The 19,910-nt window shown below is 46.9% G+C and overlaps 1 protein-coding gene across 43 annotated transcripts in view; it reads left to right on the top strand.

Annotated features, from left to right (window-relative positions):
* LOC126867505 (microtubule-actin cross-linking factor 1, isoforms 1/2/3/4) overlaps positions 1 to 19,910 on the top strand; it is a 51,181-nt gene that overhangs the window by 12,215 nt on the left and 19,056 nt on the right. For 6 of the 43 annotated variants that reach the window (XM_050621996.1, XM_050622024.1, XM_050622010.1 and 3 more), the window contains exons 1-16: positions 756 to 1,569; positions 4,069 to 4,130; positions 7,119 to 7,136; positions 7,901 to 7,960; positions 8,684 to 8,773; positions 9,114 to 9,284; positions 10,203 to 10,217; positions 14,125 to 14,404; positions 14,741 to 15,191; positions 15,279 to 15,536; positions 15,612 to 16,185; positions 16,305 to 16,328; positions 16,477 to 16,947; positions 17,034 to 18,239; positions 18,331 to 18,414; positions 19,505 to 19,726. In XM_050621996.1, coding sequence (XP_050477953.1) covers positions 1,317 to 1,569; positions 4,069 to 4,130; positions 7,119 to 7,136; positions 7,901 to 7,960; positions 8,684 to 8,773; positions 9,114 to 9,284; positions 10,203 to 10,217; positions 14,125 to 14,404; positions 14,741 to 15,191; positions 15,279 to 15,536; positions 15,612 to 16,185; positions 16,305 to 16,328; positions 16,477 to 16,947; positions 17,034 to 18,239; positions 18,331 to 18,414; positions 19,505 to 19,726 — 4,239 coding nt within the window. In that variant the 5' untranslated portion in view covers positions 756 to 1,316. Of the gene's footprint in view, positions 1 to 747; positions 1,570 to 4,068; positions 4,131 to 7,118; positions 7,137 to 7,900; positions 7,961 to 8,683; positions 8,774 to 9,113; positions 9,285 to 10,202; positions 10,218 to 12,219; positions 13,215 to 13,550; positions 13,778 to 14,124; positions 14,405 to 14,740; positions 15,192 to 15,278; positions 15,537 to 15,611; positions 16,186 to 16,304; positions 16,329 to 16,476; positions 16,948 to 17,033; positions 18,240 to 18,330; positions 18,415 to 19,504; positions 19,727 to 19,910 lie in introns of those variants that run through there. The other 37 variants (XM_050621993.1, XM_050621992.1, XM_050621994.1 and 34 more) reach the window with 28 other exon arrangements.

Genomic DNA, 19,910 nt, shown 5'->3' with positions numbered 1-19,910 from the left:
GGACCGTCAGTTTGGTAGATCGCTCGCTGGTTCGTTGGTACGCTCGCTCGCAACCCACAGCCGGTTGTTCGTTCGTTAGTGCAATCGCTGATTCGCTCGCGTGCTCGATCGTTGCCACCGCGTTCGCTTCTCTATCCCTGCCAATTCCGATACCTTTCATTTCGTCTTGTTTCCTTTAGTTTCATTTGCTTATCGGCCACAGTCTACTCTACAAAGTATTTTTTAACATTCTATACTTGGTTGGGTTAGTGACGCGTATACTCGCTAATAGAATCGTTCGGTTTAATTGGTCGCGCGAAAGTCGAGCGGGAGAGTAACGAAAATTACCTCGTGCTCTTCTATTTATCGTGTCTGCTCGGATATAGTCGGAGTCTCTTTCGCTCTCTCGAGGAGAACGATGAACTAGGGGTCCGCGAAAGACCGATTACCGGCGTCTCGTGGTGCACCACCGAGCCACTTTGGCCGAGAAACGTTGAGTGGTTACGTCTGCGACGTGCCGTGATAAATTCGGTCGTTGATTCGTTAAGCTTCGTTCGCGTCTAGAGAGCGGGCGAACGGCCGAACGGACAAACGGGGAACGAAATTAGCTGTTCTTCTCGTTGTCCGCATTGTCCGTGTCGTCGGTGTCGCAGACGCGCCCTCCAGTTCCTTCCTATCCGATTGCGTCGTGCCTACGTTCGTTCATCCCTGGCCGTCTGGCTACGCGATCGTCGTCCGACCTTTACACCATCTCTCTTCTTCCAACAGTGCAACACCACAGCCAGTGTCAAAATTATTCGATCCGAAAACAAACGAAAACCGAAGGGTGCGCGCGGTAGCAACGACAGGGGTGGAAAGTGAATATAATTAAGGACGAAACTAGGTCTTCCGTCGACTCGAAGTGCCATACATATAATTAAACCTTCCATTAAGATAAGCCTACGTTAGTAAGTGTTTCTGTACGAAACGTTTTTAAAGTGTTCCGTGGTAGTTTCCAAGCCACTAATGTAAATACGAGCAAGAGGCTTCCGCGAAAGGAAACTGCCGATCATAGGAAAGGAGTTATTCTTACGTCGACACGGTGTCAAGAAAGAAAAACGGAACGGGACAGTGTGCTTGGTACGCGTGTGCATGTGGCGTATCTTGGCGAACGAAAAGAAGATAACCTAGTAAAAAGGGAGAACGTGTGCGTTTCGTTGGAGATAAAGGTTGTTATACATATAGGAAGAAAGAAAGAAAGAGCAAAGGCCCGATGAACAGGGAAAACATCGTTTCGTTGTTGGCTGGTTTCGAAAGAACCTAAGAAGACTTGTAGCGAGCTTAACTGGCTAAACGAGATGTCCACTCAAGCTTATTACAAGGAGAGGCTTGGTTTCGATCCGGCCGATACCGTGGCGGAACATCATCGTGAGCAGAGATCGCAGCACGGATACGAGGAGTCTCTTTCCAAGTTCAAAGGTCAGAACGAAAATGGATTTTCGTGGATGATGGAAGGACGGGAAAATTGGCGGGTGGAAGGGGCCACAGAACACCGTTCCGGCAGCACTCAGGCTTTCTGGGGTTGCTGGGCGATGTTCATCGAGGCGCACGGTAGGTGAAGAGTTGGCATGCCGATGCTGGATCCCGTCCAATACCTTGCCCCTGACCCTCCTCGTCCTGCCAATAGAAACTTCTTTTTCAATTGTCCCGAACACACGTTTTTTTATTTTCTCTCGTTTTCATATTTTTTCTTTTTTTTTTTTATATCGACTTCGCTTTGGCTTCTCCCTTGGTCTTTGTCGTCCGAGAATCGAGACAAATCGGCACGAAATAGCTAGCCCTACGTGCGATTCTCCGAGTTCTCTTCCCTTGAATATTCCTCGGTCAGAACGAGATTCCGCTTGTTAGAAGCGGAGAAATCGAGAGAAAAGGGAGACCGGAGAATTACACGCATCGCGTAAACTAGAGTTCGTATCGGTTTGAGAGTATACCGTGAACGGAAGTATCTTTTTTGAGGTCGTTTACCTTTTGCCGTTTGACCCGAATGTTTCGCGGAAGTAGCCTCGGAAATAGCCGGGGCAAAATAATTCGCGCCTCGTGACGAGCTCCGATCCAAAGTCTCGAATGTCCGATACGAGAAAGTTCTTAATCCTACGCGATTCTTGTAATTTTCTCGCGCGTATAGTGCAACCATGTATAGACGCAAACACGTGTCTGTGAACTTTGAAAGTGTTTTTGATTTCTCTTTCTTTTTTTTCTTTTTTGTTCATTTAACATTGACTAACTTTCTTGAAGTGTCTTTGTGTGTCTAATATCGCGCCGATCTTTTGTTACCGGATTGAATCGTGGTGGATAGTCAAGGCTTCCCGCCTCCTTAGCGTTTCGACCATGTAGAATCATTTACATTAGAATCCGCTTTTACAAACGGGTTACGCGCTGTTCCTTTTGTCCACGCACATGCACATACGTAGATAGTGTCTCACTTACGAAACGATTTCACGAATGTATCGCGCGTGATAACCAAGCGTTTTCGCCAAACGGTTCTCTTTTATCGAAAGAATTCTTTTGGGGCGTGTACGCGTGGTTTGCGTACGTAATTCAGTACGTGCCACGTTCGTAGAAACGTGAGCACGTAATTCCCTGTTTGGGCTGTCGTCAGGAAAACATTTATCGCGATTTCCTTTCCATCGTTCCATAACAAATTCATGTCCAGGGACGATCGTCCAGCAATCGTTCCCCGTTATCACACGCTCCGAAATCCCATGTGTGTAGTCGGGGAACGAATGTTCTCATTGTCCCAATTTATCTCCAATTGTGCTTCGGTATGCCACTCTTCCGAAGCGTTGTTTTCGATTACGTTGGAATATTTTTTCCTTTCAAGGCACATGCGGCTTTTCGACGAACTTCGATCGAACCGATTACGAGTTAATACCTTGTCACGTCAATTAGAATAAACGTGTTTATTTATTTTTAACCATTACGTACACGTATAAGCCTAATCGATCGGATCTTTCTTTTTTTTTATCTACTTTATCGTATATTGGATAACGAGTTTCGGTAATTCATGAACGCATTACGGACGAAGTATGACTCGAACGTACACTTAATTGCTATTACGCGGACCTTCCATAAAAGCATCGTTGTAAGACGGTGTAAATAGGTTTGCCTTACCTATTTCGTAACGTTGTTGCCACAAAAATGGGAAAATTCATCGAAACCGTTGTTCGCGACTCCTTTCGAAGTTGAGCAATAGTTCGAGGGTCTGAGAGTTCATTATTCGTATTAGCTACGATCGTCTTCAGTCTCCGCCTGGTTCACGGAGAGGTTAAATAAGTGTTTCTTAATGAAAGCCTACAGCTACACGGAATCGGATAATCGGCCGTAATTAATTGCTACTGCGAAGTCCGAGCAGGAGCCTCCTACTCGATTAATCTCGCGATCGAGTAGTGTCGTCGAACTTGTATCTATCTAGTGTAACGATGTCGGTTCGAATACTGGCGGATATTTCATCGATGGACGTTGTAAGGTTGCTAAGACAGATTATTCGAAACGTACAGCATAGCAAGATAGCACAAGTACAGAACACAAGGGGATAGACATCCCATTGATTTATTATTAGAGATCAGGTGTTTAGGGCACAGGTTGGGAGGACATGGGCAGACTGCACTTGGCATTTACAGAGCCTCCTAATAATTCGGCAAAGTTTTAACACACTTTCGCTTGTTTGCGTGCACGATCGGCTGTTCTTTTCCTTTGTGACTACCTACGTACAAACACCCATCTACCTATCTATCTATCTGCCTACCTACTTTCCTATCCATCCCGACCACCTACCTGTCTGTCTGCCTGTCCGTCTATCTACTGTTGCTTTGGCTGCTTATTGCCTTGATGCCTGATGCCCGATGCCTGTTTGCCCGCGTAGACGATCGCTCGTAACTCGTGTGTCGGTGATAAAATCGAAATTGACGATTTAATTAAACTTCAACGTAGGAAATCGGTACAATCGCATACATTAGAGAAAAGGAAGCGGAGAAGGCGTAGAAAGACAACGTTCGCTTTTCACCCTTGCAATCAACGTCTCTAACAAATTGATCCTCTTTTTGATTGCAGACGAACGAGACGCGATCCAAAAGAAAACATTTACCAAATGGGTGAACAAGCATCTGAAAAAGGTAAGCCTCTCGAATCGTAGAAAACATTTCGCGTTTTAAGCGATGTGACAGTCGATGGGCGTTCACTTAAATCGGCCTGCTGCTCCACGACAAACGTTCGAGCAGTAAGTTCGGATTGATCTATAATACATACACGCGCGCGTATGAGCGCGTGCAATCTACCAATTATGATCTAATTCTTTTACAAGAAATGATTAGGTGCATTCCGCGAATTATAAGGGGAGGAGACTGTTCCTCGTACGGCAGCCGTGGCCCTTCCTTCAAAATATCGAACGATACCTAATTTTAGAGCGACCTTAGCAGGAGGCCACGGCTGGCAGAGTCGAGGCGCGAGGGAATATATCGAAACACCTGATAGGTGAGCATACGAGAGCAGCGGCGCGCAACGCCGGGACAACCAGCTGTTTCGTAACCACATATGTAAACGATAGGGGACCTTCTTATCCACCAGTATACAATACGTATATGTTGTGCTTGTTCCTGCACCCGTCTCCTTTTCCATGTAGGACGTGCGCGTGGGTCGACCGTAATCCCTTCCAGGAGGGTATTTCACGCGCTGCTATAGAAGGTAACGTATCGAGGAAACCGAGTGGGTGAAATCGAGAAAATTATTCGAATCTATAGTTTCGATTCGTTTCTCGACGAGTTTCCCCTTGTTTTAACGTTTTGCTTCCATTTTTCTCGCACCTCTTTTAGCTTCACCCTCGTCAATGCTATTTCGATTAGTCAGCTGCCAGTCAGCGTAGTTGCCTATGTTCTTCAGCGGAAACTTGGTTTTTCGATATAGGAATGTTCTCGCTCTCTGTCTTGTTTTTTTGTAACGTAGATTGATTAATGAGATTCGAATGATCGTGCTACCGTCGATGCGTTGAATTGAACAAACACCGCCACTGTTCTGCGTCGTACGCATTCTCGAGTCAACACGTGACGGAAAAAACGATGCCGTCGGCGGTGCCAGCATCTATTCCAATGCCGATCGCTGGTCGCTGATGCCGACGATACCATCAACATGCCAGTGCCGATTCTGACGGTGACGAAACCATGGGTGTAGACGCGTTAATGGTCCTGACGACCACGGTGACCGCAACCGACGTCGACGACGATGACCACGACGCCGACGCCGTCGACATGCCACGCGACCGCGAACAATTCTCGTAACTCGAGACACGTTAGCCTTGATCTCACGTGACTCTCGTCTTCGTTTCTTCTCTCTCTCTCTCTTCTCTCTCTCTCTCTCTCTCTCTCTCTCTCTCTCTCTCGGTGGCACCGTCGCGAATCGACGATGACGCAGGTTCTTCTTCTGTTTTCGGAAAGAATAAAAAAGAAAAAAAAAGAACGGACATGATCGTTCGTAAACGATGATTGTCCCGTTCGAGATAGAAAGAGAAGAGTGCACGTTCAATGATAAATCGAGCAGTGATACATTCCCTGCATTGCTTTCTCGTTACGTTGGTCACGTATGCAAAGTCAGAAGTCAAGGAGAAAGGAGAAGAGAGGCAAGGTTGAAGCGGTCTGTGTTCGTAAGCGGCGAGTATAACTCGATTGGTATTTCGAGGGTTATCGAGCCTTATTTTCTTCCTATGTTAGTTAGCTCTTCGACCCCGGTTCGTTTCGAAATCGAGCGACGACGAAGAACGGCGCCTACCGAGGTGCGGCATTACTCACCCCTCTCTTTAACTGACCCCTGTTCCATTACCTACTTGTTTCTCCTTCTTCAAAGCTTTCGCTCTCTGGTTCGTATATACATTTCCGAACGAACCACGCAGCCCCACAAATAGATGAAAGATTTTCGCATTGATTCAAAAACGATCAATTGGCCACAGTTTCGCAGTGTAAGAGAAATTTCTTTCGATACTGATTTGATACTGATTCCCTTTGATATTTTCCCCTTTAGAAGGGAAGAATAAAAGAAACAGTAAATACATACGAATACGGTCCCATTATCGATTATATTGATGGTTAATTAGTTTCAATCAACCTATTTTGACTTCGGTAATGAATTCCAGGATATTACGGCGAACGGTACTGCGTATTTGCGCGTTGCTCGGTACTGGTTTTCTTGGCTACCTACCTGCTCGATTCCGCGCGCCCACCTTTCCTCTCGTAACTCTGACCTTATTCGGAAACGTTCTCCTGCGGACGACGTTCCCGATTTACCACCTCTTGCCCGGTAAGTAGGTGGATAAGTAGGTAGTTAGGTACGCAGGTAGGCAAGCACGGTTCAGTCAGTCAGTCAGTCAGTCAGTCAGTCAGTCAGTCAGTCAGTCAGTCAATCAGTCAGTTAAACAGCCAGCCTGTTGTCGAAGATGTGTTGCACAGTAGCTGAGGGGCAGAGGAAAAAAACCTAGCTGCGATCGCTCAAGAGTGAGTGCATGCTTGGCTATGACGCACCGTTGCCATTGCGTAACATTTGTGCCAGGAAATGGTCCGCTGAAGTAACTTCTGCGTCCATGAATTCCGATCTGTTGAATAATAAAGATATCCTGTGACTCTCCCTTATGTGCCGTCAATGATTCTTGGGACGAAATTGGAGAAGATCATCGTTCCAAGAAGTGAGCGTTAACAATGTTACAAAGAAACATTCGGATGAGACACATCCTCTTTGCGATAATATCATGAATTCTTTTCAAACGTTCATTCATAGATACTGGATCGATCGTACGCCCATCAACTGTACGCGTTTTTATCGCTTACTCGATTTCGATTCGCGAAGATCGGTCGTTGTCCCGGGCGGTAGTGCAAAAAGCTACGACGACTCGATCTCTGCTTCTGCTCACCCGTTTTTACTTTCGTTTTACTCTCGCCCGAGAATAGTTGAAAGCGCGTCGCTTATGCGCAGCATAACGTCCACCTCGGATCCGCTCGTTGTGCCCGTGACAACGCATCGATTGTTCCATGCAGATTCCTGCAATTACATAAGGGCCCATTGTCCAATGAAAATTCATAATAATAATTCTCTACTTTTCATCCTTTTACGCTTATCCACAGCATTGGAAGTACGTGAAGGTACGAATCCATCGTATATTCTTTCCAGCGAACGATCGATTGGGACGAGTGGTTCGGGTTTCTTTTAGATTATGGGATGATCATTAAAATGCATGTCAATAGCACTAATGTGTAAACCTAGGTTCGCTCAAGTTGATAGGCTATCCCCCTCGCTAGTTTAATATTTGAAAATAGTTATCATTCGGTAGACGTTAATTATGATTTTTCAGCTTCGTACGAGTTAAAAGCAGATGCTCGAAGATTTTTATTTCTTGCGCGTTTTCATAATGTATAAAGTGCAAGATCACAAAGAAACTGTTTTATATTCACGACGTAGAATGTTGAGAAAAGAGTGACGGTGCCGGACGATGAATTTCAAATTTACCGCGCTTAGCAGAACAAACGCTGACGTCTCGAGCACTTGCTTTTCACTCGTCATAGTTCACGGGAACCAGGCTTTGCATTCTAGGTTCGTTCTTTGAAGCGTTGACATGCAATTAAGGATTACCCACTGTAAGTCCTCAATTCTCAAAGGGGAAGTTACCTCTGATGTTTTTGTATTCTTGCATGCCACCGAGCTTTCCGGTCAAGGACCACTCGTCCATGCGACCGACGAGTAGTGGTAGATTCGAACACGTTAATTGCAAGCAAATTAACACGAAGACGAACGATGTACCGTGTGACGGTGACTGGCAACCTGCCGCTACTTTCGGTCGCGTCCAAGCCACTCGAAACTAAACACATAACTCGGGCCGTGCTTCTTTTTCAATCGATGTTTTTTTCAGACTTACACGTGCCTACACGTGTGCGTTCTTGTGAACAACCAACCATGCTGTTCCCCCACTGTAAGTTCAGGGCAGGTGATATTAACGAACGTTGCCAATGTTAGAAGGAACTTTACGCATGCTCCAAGAAACGCAATGTCTTGTTTTGTCGAGTGAATTAATTGTTTTTCCAAGTAACGTCCTTTCATATTTCCCTCTGCTTCCATTTATCACTTAAAGAAACCATCAATGAACAGGCCCGTTGAGAAACCGTGGCAAAAGTCGACGTGCAAAAGCAATGCAATTATCGCGAATTAAACGATCTGCGTGTGATTTCTACGATACCTGAGATTCGTGCTTATCGCGGCCGACATTTAAAGTTTAACTGTGAGTTTGAGGGCCACGATTACTGCGTTTGCACGTGACGCACCGCGGCCGTGTAATGTACCTTTATTTTCGCGAGACACGCGACTATCTTTTCAGAATACCTGCTTCATCGAAATCCGTTCTTTCCTTATCCCCTTTCTCACTACATCCGTTATGTGTGTTTGCACGTACACGTTCCTAGTATTTCGTGTTTTGTAATCGTTCACCGTTCGTTGTTCAATGTCCTCCCGTCCGTGTGCACCATATCTTTTCTTTTTTTACGTTTAATTTTTGGTTGCAGTCGCTCCATTTTCTTGTTTCATACATTTCGATTCGTTCGATGGCTTGTTTTTATTTTCAGTTATATAGAATTGTCGAGAGACACTTGAACAAGGAAGTCATTTATCAGTGCTCTGATGCGTGAAATCGTTGTTGCAGGCCAGCAGACATGTCGGAGATCTGTTCGAAGACCTGCGGGACGGGCACAACCTCATTTCCTTGCTGGAGGTACTCTCGGGCGAGCATCTTGTAAGTATTCCAAATTTTGTTTCCTTCCGTGATACTCTTTTATGCGGCACAGACGCAATTGGCGCTGGTCCGCTTAACCCGTAGGTTTCCAGGGTGAAATGCTCGTTACGTAACTGTCGGGCTGGGACTAACTTGACCTGGATTACAGGGGTAGATGATCTGTATCCTCTATCCGTTTAAACAGGTCACCATGTTTATAAGCAATAAATAATATCTTGAAACGCCAGCAGTTAGGTAACATCGTTTGAACCTTGTCAATCGAGGGTTAATCGTAATTACGGTGATTATGTGCCATATAATAGGATTTGATGTACGATTAATTCGATTTATCGTTTTTTAGCCGCGAGAGAGAGGTCGGATGCGTTTCCACATGCTGCAGAACGTACAAATGGCTCTTGACTTTTTGCGCTACAAGAAGATCAAGCTCGTTAATATTCGTGCTGAAGACATTGTCGATGGAAACCCAAAGTTGACTCTAGGTTTGATATGGACCATCATACTTCACTTCCAGGTGAGTGGACGCTCGGATCTTCCTGAAATTATCACCGATTACGCTTATCACAAATTATATACCACCGCCAAGTATACTCTAGTGGGTTTGGAGATAGCACCTAAGAAAACGGGACGTTTCAATAGGAACGTCTCGACACCTGGTTCGCCCTTTCGAATCGCGATTATCGAAGGAATAATGATACCCATTGTTCGATCGTGCTCTGGCCGAAGTTCAAGCCGTTCCCGCTTTCAAACAACGAAAACGTTTTTTCGTAAGAGTCGCGGAGCGATACCGATCGAAAGTTTCGCTTCCGAGAAACCGATGCTCGCGAGGGGAAAACGGTCGGTTAGGAGAATCATCGCGCAGGAATGTCCGACCACTCTCGTTTTTCTCGCGATTCTCGTTCCGATCGAAAGCGAGTCGGACGGAGGAAGCGCAAAGAAAGAGTGAGAGCCGTTCCAGGCGACGTTTGGCGCCGTCGAGGACGGCACGCCACGCCATGCCACGTCGTTGCACACCACAGAACGGGAACGCGATTACGCGCGATGGTCGGGTCATTCGGTGAGGAGAGTCGGCGCCAAAAGAGTTGGCCGATACTGGACGTCGCGTCGGATCGTCTGCGGACGGGCGCAAAAAATCTCGAAGGCGAGACATCGATCGCGGCTCGAGTAACCGTATTACGCGACCGCACAAAGACAGATAGTGTTCGTTTTCGTAACGATGCAACGAATACGCGACTTCTCGTTATCTCGCGCGCTCTCGAATCGGTACTTCGAGAAAGGAGAAGTAGCCGCAGAGAGAGAGAGAGAGAGAGAGAGAGAGAGGAAGAAAGAGAAATTTAAGCCTATTCCCTTTATATATTCTTACTAACTATCGGCTCCTCCCGATCAGCATCTGTATCTAATGGTGTATTTTTTGTTCTGTTTCGCGCCGCAGAGCTGGCGTCGCAAGGTAAGTTCCCTACATTTTTATGTCGTACTTGGTTCCCTTTGCGAAAAAAAAGGAACTGAAAAGCATTTATCGATTCGTTCGAAAAAAATATTCCGATAATTACACCCGGATCAAAGATTTAAATACATATTTAGTAGCCAGTGTTGGCTCGATCTCTTATCGACCGCGTGAACCGATCGAAAAGCCAGATGGCGCTCGCAGATAGTCTTGTAACAGCCGTCGTCCTACGCACGGAAGCTCTCACTGATCCGCCGAATCGTTTCGAGATTCATTTTCCTCGACAACCGCGTCATGTATCCTAACCGCCTGTGACGACTATTCTTCCGCTCGCGACAGACCTGTCCGTTTATGGTAGTTCCACGCGTACGTCGAGTCAGCAAGCCGGAAGGTTGATTGTCAGTCAAAAGCATCGCGTGGTATTCCGGGACGTGGGAGGTGACCAGATTGCGAACAGTCGTATCGCGGCGCCCTGGCGCGTTTCTCGTGGTCTCCTCTGGTCGCGAGCCGCCCACCTTGTAATTATGATAATCGGAATCGCTCGATCGAGTACCGAATACAAAAACGCGAATGACGCCACCGGCCAAGGTCAGGCTGTGAGCGATCGTTCCCTTTTAGCGCGTTTCATGCATCTTGACGACTTTCGCGCCCTCGTAAAATACACGTCCCTTTGCATTCCTTCCTTGACATTGTACAAAGATTTTCTTAAAGAGAATTTAAGTTAGGAATAACTTCGTTGACTAATAACACAGCTGGTTTAAAAGTAGTTTGTATACAATTTTTTATTTTGGAAGGATCGTGTCCATTTAGTTTGTGTTGCTTCTAGGAAGCAAGTCGCGTTACCATTGTATTACGGAAGGCGAAGTACCGGTAATCGCGGAAATTGCGAAGAATTACAAGGATCCCGGAGGATCTTGCAACGATTGGTTCACGCGGCTGGCATTGTAACGGAAGTCAATGCTCGGGCCGGGCGGTTGCGGGCGCGATGACGTCACGTCCGGTCTCGAGCAAACCGCGCGCCTCGAGTCTCTCTTGACTGTTTTCCGTTCCTTTTTTTTTTTCTCTCGTTCGCGTTCACAACGTTCAGGGACGCGACGCCGCGTCCTATTTTTCGCTTGTCTCAACTCGACGTTGCTTATTTAGGCATTGTTTTCGTTTCCTCGCGTACCTCCCCATGTCCTTCAAACGGAGTTGACGCGTATTATTAATTGAAACTGAGGGAGCCGCGCAACGAATTAGGTAAGTCTGCGACATAATGCGAGCGAACGTCAGCTCGGAACATCGACGAGGTTCCGAAGGCGGCGCTTACGGAGTGTTACTGTGCCACGGTGAATCGTAAAAATCTCTGGAAAAGGAAAAGGAGGAAGGACACGATGCACGACGAACGGCAAACGAAGCGTCGCGTCGCGGCGAAGTGGGGCGTCCGGTGTGTTCCCGACGCGTTTCGCCTCGTTGCAACAGCATGTTCCCTGATGACTCGGCCGATATAACGCGGGCGCATGCGCGATCTTGCACCGGTTATGCACAAATAACAACCATATGACCGCAACGACGACGTGCACGAGGACAAGCATGGATTTTAGGGGGGCGTCGCGGGAACACAGCGAGATAGATGACGTCGTTCGAATTGTAGGGGTGAGCAACAGGATGAAGAGTAGGCTATGGTATAACAAGTACGAGCAGTCATCGACAAAGGGAGAGAGGATGAGAAAGAAAAAGAGAGTGGGGAATCAAGAGGGGGAATGTCGGAGGCGTCTCTCACCTGCGCGCATTTCGTTGGCCTACTCTCGCGACGGCAGCCGGATACAGCACGGCACGCTGTCGGTCGTTCGTTCGTTCGGTAAATCGCGGTGTATCCTGTTCTTTTCGTTGTAAATACCGTTCGGCGTAAAATCTCGAAATCGTTGGAACGTGGTCGCGCGACAACGGACCAGGGTACACGTTCGTCGAAGCCTCGAACGGTAGACACGTGTCGCGGCTAGGGACGCGCGACGATTCGCATCGCGAAACCTTACCGGTGAAACGTGCGAGCGGACGGGCGAACGAACGAACGAGCGCGCAAAGAAGCACGAAAAGAACTCGAAGTGGGGATCGGTCTCGATGAGCTACCTGTAGTGCGCGGCAGTCTGTTCGCGATACGCGCGGTGATGGCCGTACCTGCCGTCGAGTGTCTCCTCCGATAACTAACTAATTCTTCCAGCGTTATCATTCCCTCTTCTGTTCGCACTTTCCCCTTCCGCCACTTGGCGGATTCCTCTATCATTCTCCCCGCCAACAGGGTATCGTATTTTATTTGTCCTGATCTACGTTGACATTGTCTTCTGGTCCAGTGAACACAGTTCCCCGCTCGAGGCGGTTTCTCCAAGAGTAGGCGCGATCGCTCCCCCACTTTCAAGAAGCGTTGGTGCTAAAAACGAATCGCAATTCGGTGCAGCTACTCGATGCGCTCTCAGACGATCGCTAGTCGTTCGTTCGGTTCGAATCGCACACGTATCAGTCGCTTCGGTCTTTTTTGAACTGACCATCGGGAAGATACGTATCGGTCGCGTATTCGCGAATCGATAACTGTTTTTCGAGTCGTGTCGAGTATCTAACTCGGGCTAACGGTGATAGACGGACTGCCGACTTTCGATAATCGGCTTTCACGAGCGGCGGCGCGCGGTATAAGCTTGGAGAGACCGAGACGCCGGATAAGGCTACGAATGAATAGCCGTACGTGCCTTGCCTCTATTCCTGGAGGTCGATGTTAGTTTCTTGGAGCAACTCGGTCCTTTCGACGGCCGCCAGAAGAGAGACGAGAGATCCCCGTGGATACAATTTTGTACCGATTCACAATGTCGATATATCGGTTTAGCAAAGGTGGCAGACTGTTCGTGCAAGGCACCAGAGAGGATGACGCTCGCGAGAACGTCGCCTCGCCTGCTCCGTCTACTGCGACACCCGTCACTGATGACTTAAAAGCGATTTACACCAAGAGAAGACTCTCGACCGAGGTTCTAGGTAGGAACTCCGACAAAACGGCAAGTTCGACGAGTAACCTGGCTACGAGTTTCGAGGCTCGAATGCTTTGATAAGATATTTCCTCGTTAGTTGATCGTGATCGACTCGTTTAAGGGTCTAGAAGTCACGGCACGATCAGCTTAGATGGTGCTAAGTTGGAACGTAGCCAAGCTCGGAGTCGATCGTGACGCGATTTTGAATCAACCGGTTGATCACGAGCACGAGGAGGCCTCTGAAACTCGTTTGAACATCGCCGGTTAGTCGGAGCTTCGTTGGAATATTTTCGTGCGGGCTTCAGTGTGTTTACGTAGCGAAACTGATAACGCTACGATTTAGGATCGTCGATCGAGTCAACGAAAACTTCGAGACGCGGCGAAAACGGCACGAAACGTATCGTGACCCGGATCGTACGTAAAACGACCACGTTGACACGGGGCGAGGAAAGATGCGTGGCCGAGGATCTGACGAAACGTGCCAGCTCCGGCTACTTGCAGGAGACCGCTGCTTCCTCCTCCTCCTTCTCTTTGAGTCGACAGGCTTCGCCAAAGCCGAAAACCGTCCGGGTAAGCGTAATCTTGGCAATTTTGTTTCGCGTTCGCGACGCGAGACTCTTCATTTTAATTTCGCGTTTTCGCGTAACGCATTGCAAGGACAGGTTCGTCGTCGTCGTTCGTCCCTAGGTTCGCGCTTCTTTTCACGTTTAGTGGCAACAGGGTGTAGTAGAAGGGCAGGACGAACATTTCGGGGCTCGAATAGTGCGATTGAACGTCGAAGGGCGAACCAAGCGGAAGCGACATCGAGGTCGATGCACGACACCAGAATTAGATCTAAACGAAAATAAACCTGATATACTCTCGTGAATATACAAGCACCGTTTGTTGACGAACTATGACCTTTTCTTTTTCTCTAGATATCCGATATTGTAGTGGGTCAGGAATCGAACGTGACTGCCCGTGAAGCTCTTCTGAGATGGGCCAGACGATCGACGGCGCGTTATCCTGGAGTGCGCGTCACGGACTTTACCGGATCGTGGAGGGACGGGCTAGCTTTCAGCGCATTAATCCATCGAAACAGACCAGATCTGGTCGATTGGAAAGGTGCTCGTGCTAGTCAACCACGAGAGCGGCTCGATCGGGTCTTCTACGTCGCGGAGCGCGAGTATGGCGTTACGAGGCTTCTCGATCCTGAAGGTAAAGATCCACATTTTAAATCCTATTTTAGATGCTCGATAAGCAGATTTTTCCTTTTTGGCGAGTTTCCTCTCTTGCCACTTTATACACGCGTTTTCTCCTCAACGTTCTCTTTTTTCCTATGTTTTCTCCTATGGTCGGGAATGCTCGAGGCCGTCACCGATGTCTACCACCGCTTCCGGTCGACGCTCGAACCGTGACGTTCTCTTTTACCCTCTGCTTTTTCCCTTTTGCACGATAAAACGGCCGAGCGATTCTTTTTGGAAAGGAGAGCAAGAGAAGCGTAAAGATTTACGTGATATGCAAGTGCTTTAGGTTTTGTATTTCGTGTTACAGATGTGGACACTCCTGAACCGGATGAGAAGTCCTTGATAACGTACATCTCTTCGCTCTACGACGTGTTCCCGGAGCCGCCAACGATTCACCCGTTGTACGATGCCGAGGACCAGAGGCGCTCAGAGGAATATAGAGAGCTAGCTAGTTCCCTCCACATGTGGATCCGTGAAAAGATGTGCCTGATGCAGGAACGTGTCTTCCCGCCGACCTTGATAGAAATGAAAAATTTGGCGGCCGGCAGCACGAAATTCAAGAATGAGGAAGTACCGCCCAGATACAGAGACAAGCAACGACTTTCTTACATCTTCAGGGATTTGCAAAAGTACTTCGAAGCGGTCGGTGAGGTAGACATCGAACCTCACTTGCGTATCGAGGTTATTGAAGAAAATTGGAATAGATTGATGATGCTGCATCAGGAAAGAGAACAGGCGATAATCGACGAAATTAAACGGTAAGATCTATCCCTTCCTTAAGTAGCGAGATTATTCGCATCAACGATTCGTTTCGTTCCAAGCTCGAGCTTGTATCTGTTTCTCAGACTCGAACGACTGCAACGACTAGCAGAGAAAGTGCACAGAGAGATGAAGGCGACCGACAATCGATTGGAGGAGCTCGAGAGACGAGTGGAGGACGAAGCCAGGCGTCTCGATCGACTTCATCCTCTGGAAGCGAAACATGCGGTGGATCTTTTGGAACAGGATATTCGTAACACCGAGGTCCAGATCCAAAATATTTTTCCGGACGTGCATACACTTACCGAGGGGCGATACAGTCAGGCGGCCGAACTTCGCAAAAGGTAGCTCTCTCGGTATCATTTTCTGTTTCCTCCATATTTGTTTGCGGAAAAGTCACAGAATTATCCATGTTACAGAGTTCAGAAGCTACATCAACGGTGGGTCGCCCTGCGATCTCTTCTTCATAAACGTTTGGTACAGCCGCTGTCGGCCGTATCTTTCCCGGTAGAAGAACGCGTCGTTACGAAACACCGTACTACCGTCCATGAGACCCGATTGGTCGACACCAATCCACATTTCCGTGCGTTACACGACTGCATCGACTGGTGTAAGGCGAAGATCAAACAGCTCCAGGATGCAGACTATGGCTCCGATTTACCTAGCGTGCAGAACGAATTGGAGGTTCACCAAAGAGAACACAAGAATATCGAGCAGTTCCATCCTAAAGTGGAGAGATGTGTGCAGGCTAAGAGCCACTTTCACGCTGAGGAATTGACATTGTACAGCCAACATCTAACTGTTCTTCAAAAACTTCACACTGAATTATTGGCGGCCTCGAATAAGAGACTTTCCGATTTGGACACTCTACATGACTTTATACAATCGGCGACTAATGAACTGGTTTGGCTGAGTTCTAAGGAGGAGACGGAGGTGACACGCGATTGGAGTGATAAGAATTTGAATGTGCAAAGTATTGAGCAGTATTACGAGGTAATTTATGTTTTAATGTTTTTTTTTGCGGTTATATGACAATTATATACTAGCATCCTGAATTAATTGGTCATCAAATCTAATGTAAAAGTCGTTGATACTTGTTTTTGTCCTGCAAGCGTACGTTTGGATCTGGTATAGAGGTAACGAAGAATATAATTTAAAGTGATCATGGTGTACGATAATCTGCATGATGGACGAATTTATAAATATTTACACGCATCCAAAGACGCGTAGATTATTGTAATCCATCTATGAATTCATAATGTATAAAATGTCTATTTCTTACAGTCCCTTATGAGCGACCTAGAGAAGCGGGAGATTCAATTCTCCGCGGTGCAAGATCGAGGCGAAGCTCTGGTCCTTCAACATCATCCCGCCGCGAAAACCATCGAAGCTTACATGTCCGCTATGCAGAGTCAATGGACTTGGCTTCTCCAATTAACTCTTTGTCTAGAAGTTCATCTGAAACACGCAGCACAGAGTCAACAATTTTTCCGGGATGTTCAACAGGCTGAACAGTGGATCTCGAAGAGAGATGAGTCGCTCAACACCATTTATTCCCAATCAGAATTCTCCTTGGACGAGGGTGAACGTTTATTGAAGGGTATGCAAGAACTACGCGAAGAATTGAATAGTTACGGCGATCATGTGCAGAAACTGGTTGATCAAGCGAAGGACGTGGTTCCTATGAAGCAACGTCGACAGCCTGTGGCACGGCCTATGCAAGTTACGTGCGTCTGCAGCTACAAACAAGTCAATGTAAGTAGAATGACCATTATGTCGTTCATTACATTATCAATGTCATTATGTCATATTACTTTAACGTGTAAATTGCTTGGTTTCAGATGTCGATTGAGAAGGGTGAACAGTGTACGTTATACGACAACTCTGGTAGGATAAAATGGCGCGTAAAGAATCAAGAAGGCGTCGAGTCCCCTGTTCCAGGCGTCTGCTTTGCTCTTCAGCCACCTGACAAGGATGCTCTCGATGCTGCCGAAAGATTGCGACGACAATATGACCGAAGTGTTGGATTATGGCAACGGAAACAGCTTCGATTACGACAAAATATGATTTTCGCGACCATCAAAGTGGTCAAAGGCTGGGATCTACCGCAGTTCTTGGCTATGGGTCAGGATCAGAGAACTGCTATCAGAAAAGCCTTGAACGAGGATGCTGAGAAACTCCTGTCCGAAGGCGACCCTGCTGATCCACAGTTGAGGCGACTGAAGCGAGAAACGGCCGAAGTGAACAAATTGTTCGATGAACTGGAGAAACGTGCCAGAGCGGAGGAAGAGTCAAAGAACGCAGGACGTATTTTCAACGAACAGATTTCTGCCATTCAAGAAGCATTAGACGAAGCAGAGAGAGTTCTGAACACTCGCATAGCTGCACCATTGCCGAGAGACATCGACAGCTTAGAACATTTGGTTCTGCAACACAAAGATTTTGAGCAAACTCTCAAACGTCAAACGCCAGATCTAGATAAAGTTCAGCAAACTTTCCGTGGTATTACTTTGAAGACTCCAGCCATGAGAAACAAGCTCGACGCTGTTACCACCAAATGGACAAATATTTGGAACTCCAGTAATCTGTACATTGAGCGGCTAAAGTGTGTTGAGATCGTGCTTTCTAGTCTTGAGGAGAATACAACCTCGGTATCCGAATTGGAAGTGAAATTGGCATCGTTCGACGAGCTGCCACCGGATCTGAAGGGATTACAGAATGTACTAGAAGATCTGATGGTGCTTCAAAATGCCATCTCTCAACAGCAAACTGCAATGGATAAACTGAACGAAGATACGCAGAACGCAAGACATGTTGTTGAAAAGTCGAGGCCAAGTCATCGTGGCTCTCATTCTGATATGGATCGCTTAGACGATGAAGTGAACAAACTAAACTCCAGATGGACCAATCTCTGTGCTCAGTTGGTTGAAAGAGTTCGCAGCGCGGAAGCAGCCTATGGCCTAGCTCAACAGTTAGAACATGCCTACCGTAACGAGGTGGACTTCATTGACGAATCGTACGAAAAACTCGAGGTGGAGAATGCGAAGGTAACGTATAGGGATTCTGATGAATCGTACTCGATTATTCCCGGCCTGTATATTTTATACACGCTTTCTTTCACATTCTGTTTCCCTTTAGAATCTATTGAACAAGGTGGTAGAACGAGCGCCGGCGATCGAAGCAGTAAATGTGACGGGCAGTCGATTGATTCGTGAAGGAAAGGTAAGATGACAAGCGACATGATTGCGAATGGATATATTCGCAACCCCTAGGTAGGCTTTGCTAGTATTAGGTAGCCTTTAGGTAGCCTGTTAGCTTACGGTATGAACGCTTGCGTGAATGGGATATTGCGTGAGTCCTTTGTACGTGTTAGTCTTCTCTAGAAGAACACGTTGCGCGATTGTCTTGCGTCGCGATCCCACGTTGCGCTCTCCTTTCGATTACCTTCTTTGTCCGTCCCGACGACTGCTACATGAAGCTACATGAAGCTCTACATAAAAATGTGTTTACCGTCGTGGAGCCTCGATCATCGGGACATCTGTCACGAGCTGTCATCAAACTGCAAATCATTAGGAGAAGCGACCGCTATTGTCGTCATTGTCGACTGTATGCCTACTGGATAAACTGTAAATCGCAGCCCAGTGTTAATTACAATCTGTTCATGACGACGAACAGACATTTCGAGATCTCAGTTATTTTCAGGGATTAATAAAGTCGCGAGCCTATATTTCTCTTGCTTTTGTCGCACAAAAAATTGCTTTAATTTCCTTTCCGCTATAGACGCCGTAAATACTATTACAGGCTTAGCTGATGATAACGTGCTAATGACAAAATATACTTTGCTTTTGGTGGCTTTGCGAATGCGAATAGGAAGCGATTGTTCCTTCGATCGAATCAGAAATGTATTTCTTTATTTTAGTCTCCGCTTTGAGTATATTTGCACTCAAGTTCGAACATTCTACGCTCAGATTCAAATGTTTCCTGTTCCGTGTCGTTCCTCACTTTGTGCACCTTTCCTTCATTATCAGTTGTTCATGTTACATGACATCTCGTAAATTTTCTACAGTATGAAAAGTAGAAGAAGGTAATTTCGTTGTTCTTAATTCACGATCCTTGAGGTATGCCTATCTTCATAGTACGTAGCTTTTTCAAATTCTTATATACATTTCTTGCATGCGGTCAGCTTGCTTTAAGGTCCCGTAAGATATGATGGTAGTAGGGGTAGCTAAGGGAATAGAAAGGGAATAGAGAGACGCACATGCGATAATCTAATTCTATGCACTAACCGTAACGGGCTAACCAAAACCCTTAGATCTACGGACAAAGGCTTCGAGCGTTCACGGAACAGCTGGAAGATATCTGCCCGTCTTTGGATGCTTCGGTGAAAAAACCGCGACGAGAGTTCGTCTCAACGGTTGACGACGTCGCTCGTGATCTAGATACTCTGAACAAGAGGTACACCACGCTCGTGGATCTCCTTCAGGAACGGGTTACACAGCTGGCAGCGCAACAAACCGAGGAGACATCTCAACAGGTAAGATATTTCCTCTCTTTCTGTCCTTGCTTCCTGCGCGTTCATGTCATCGGAAGATTGATTAACATTCCACATTCTATATCTTGTCTTATACGCCTTGCAAATTACGCGATTTTCCCAGGAATGTATTTACGGAAATGGCGCCATTTATAATCGTTTAGCCTTCAACGCGTCATTAAACGCT

This window comes from Bombus huntii, chromosome 7 (genome assembly GCF_024542735.1).
Source record: "Bombus huntii isolate Logan2020A chromosome 7, iyBomHunt1.1, whole genome shotgun sequence".
NCBI lineage: Eukaryota > Metazoa > Arthropoda > Insecta > Hymenoptera > Apidae > Bombus > Bombus huntii.
This window is presented reverse-complemented; position numbering and strand designations above follow the sequence as displayed.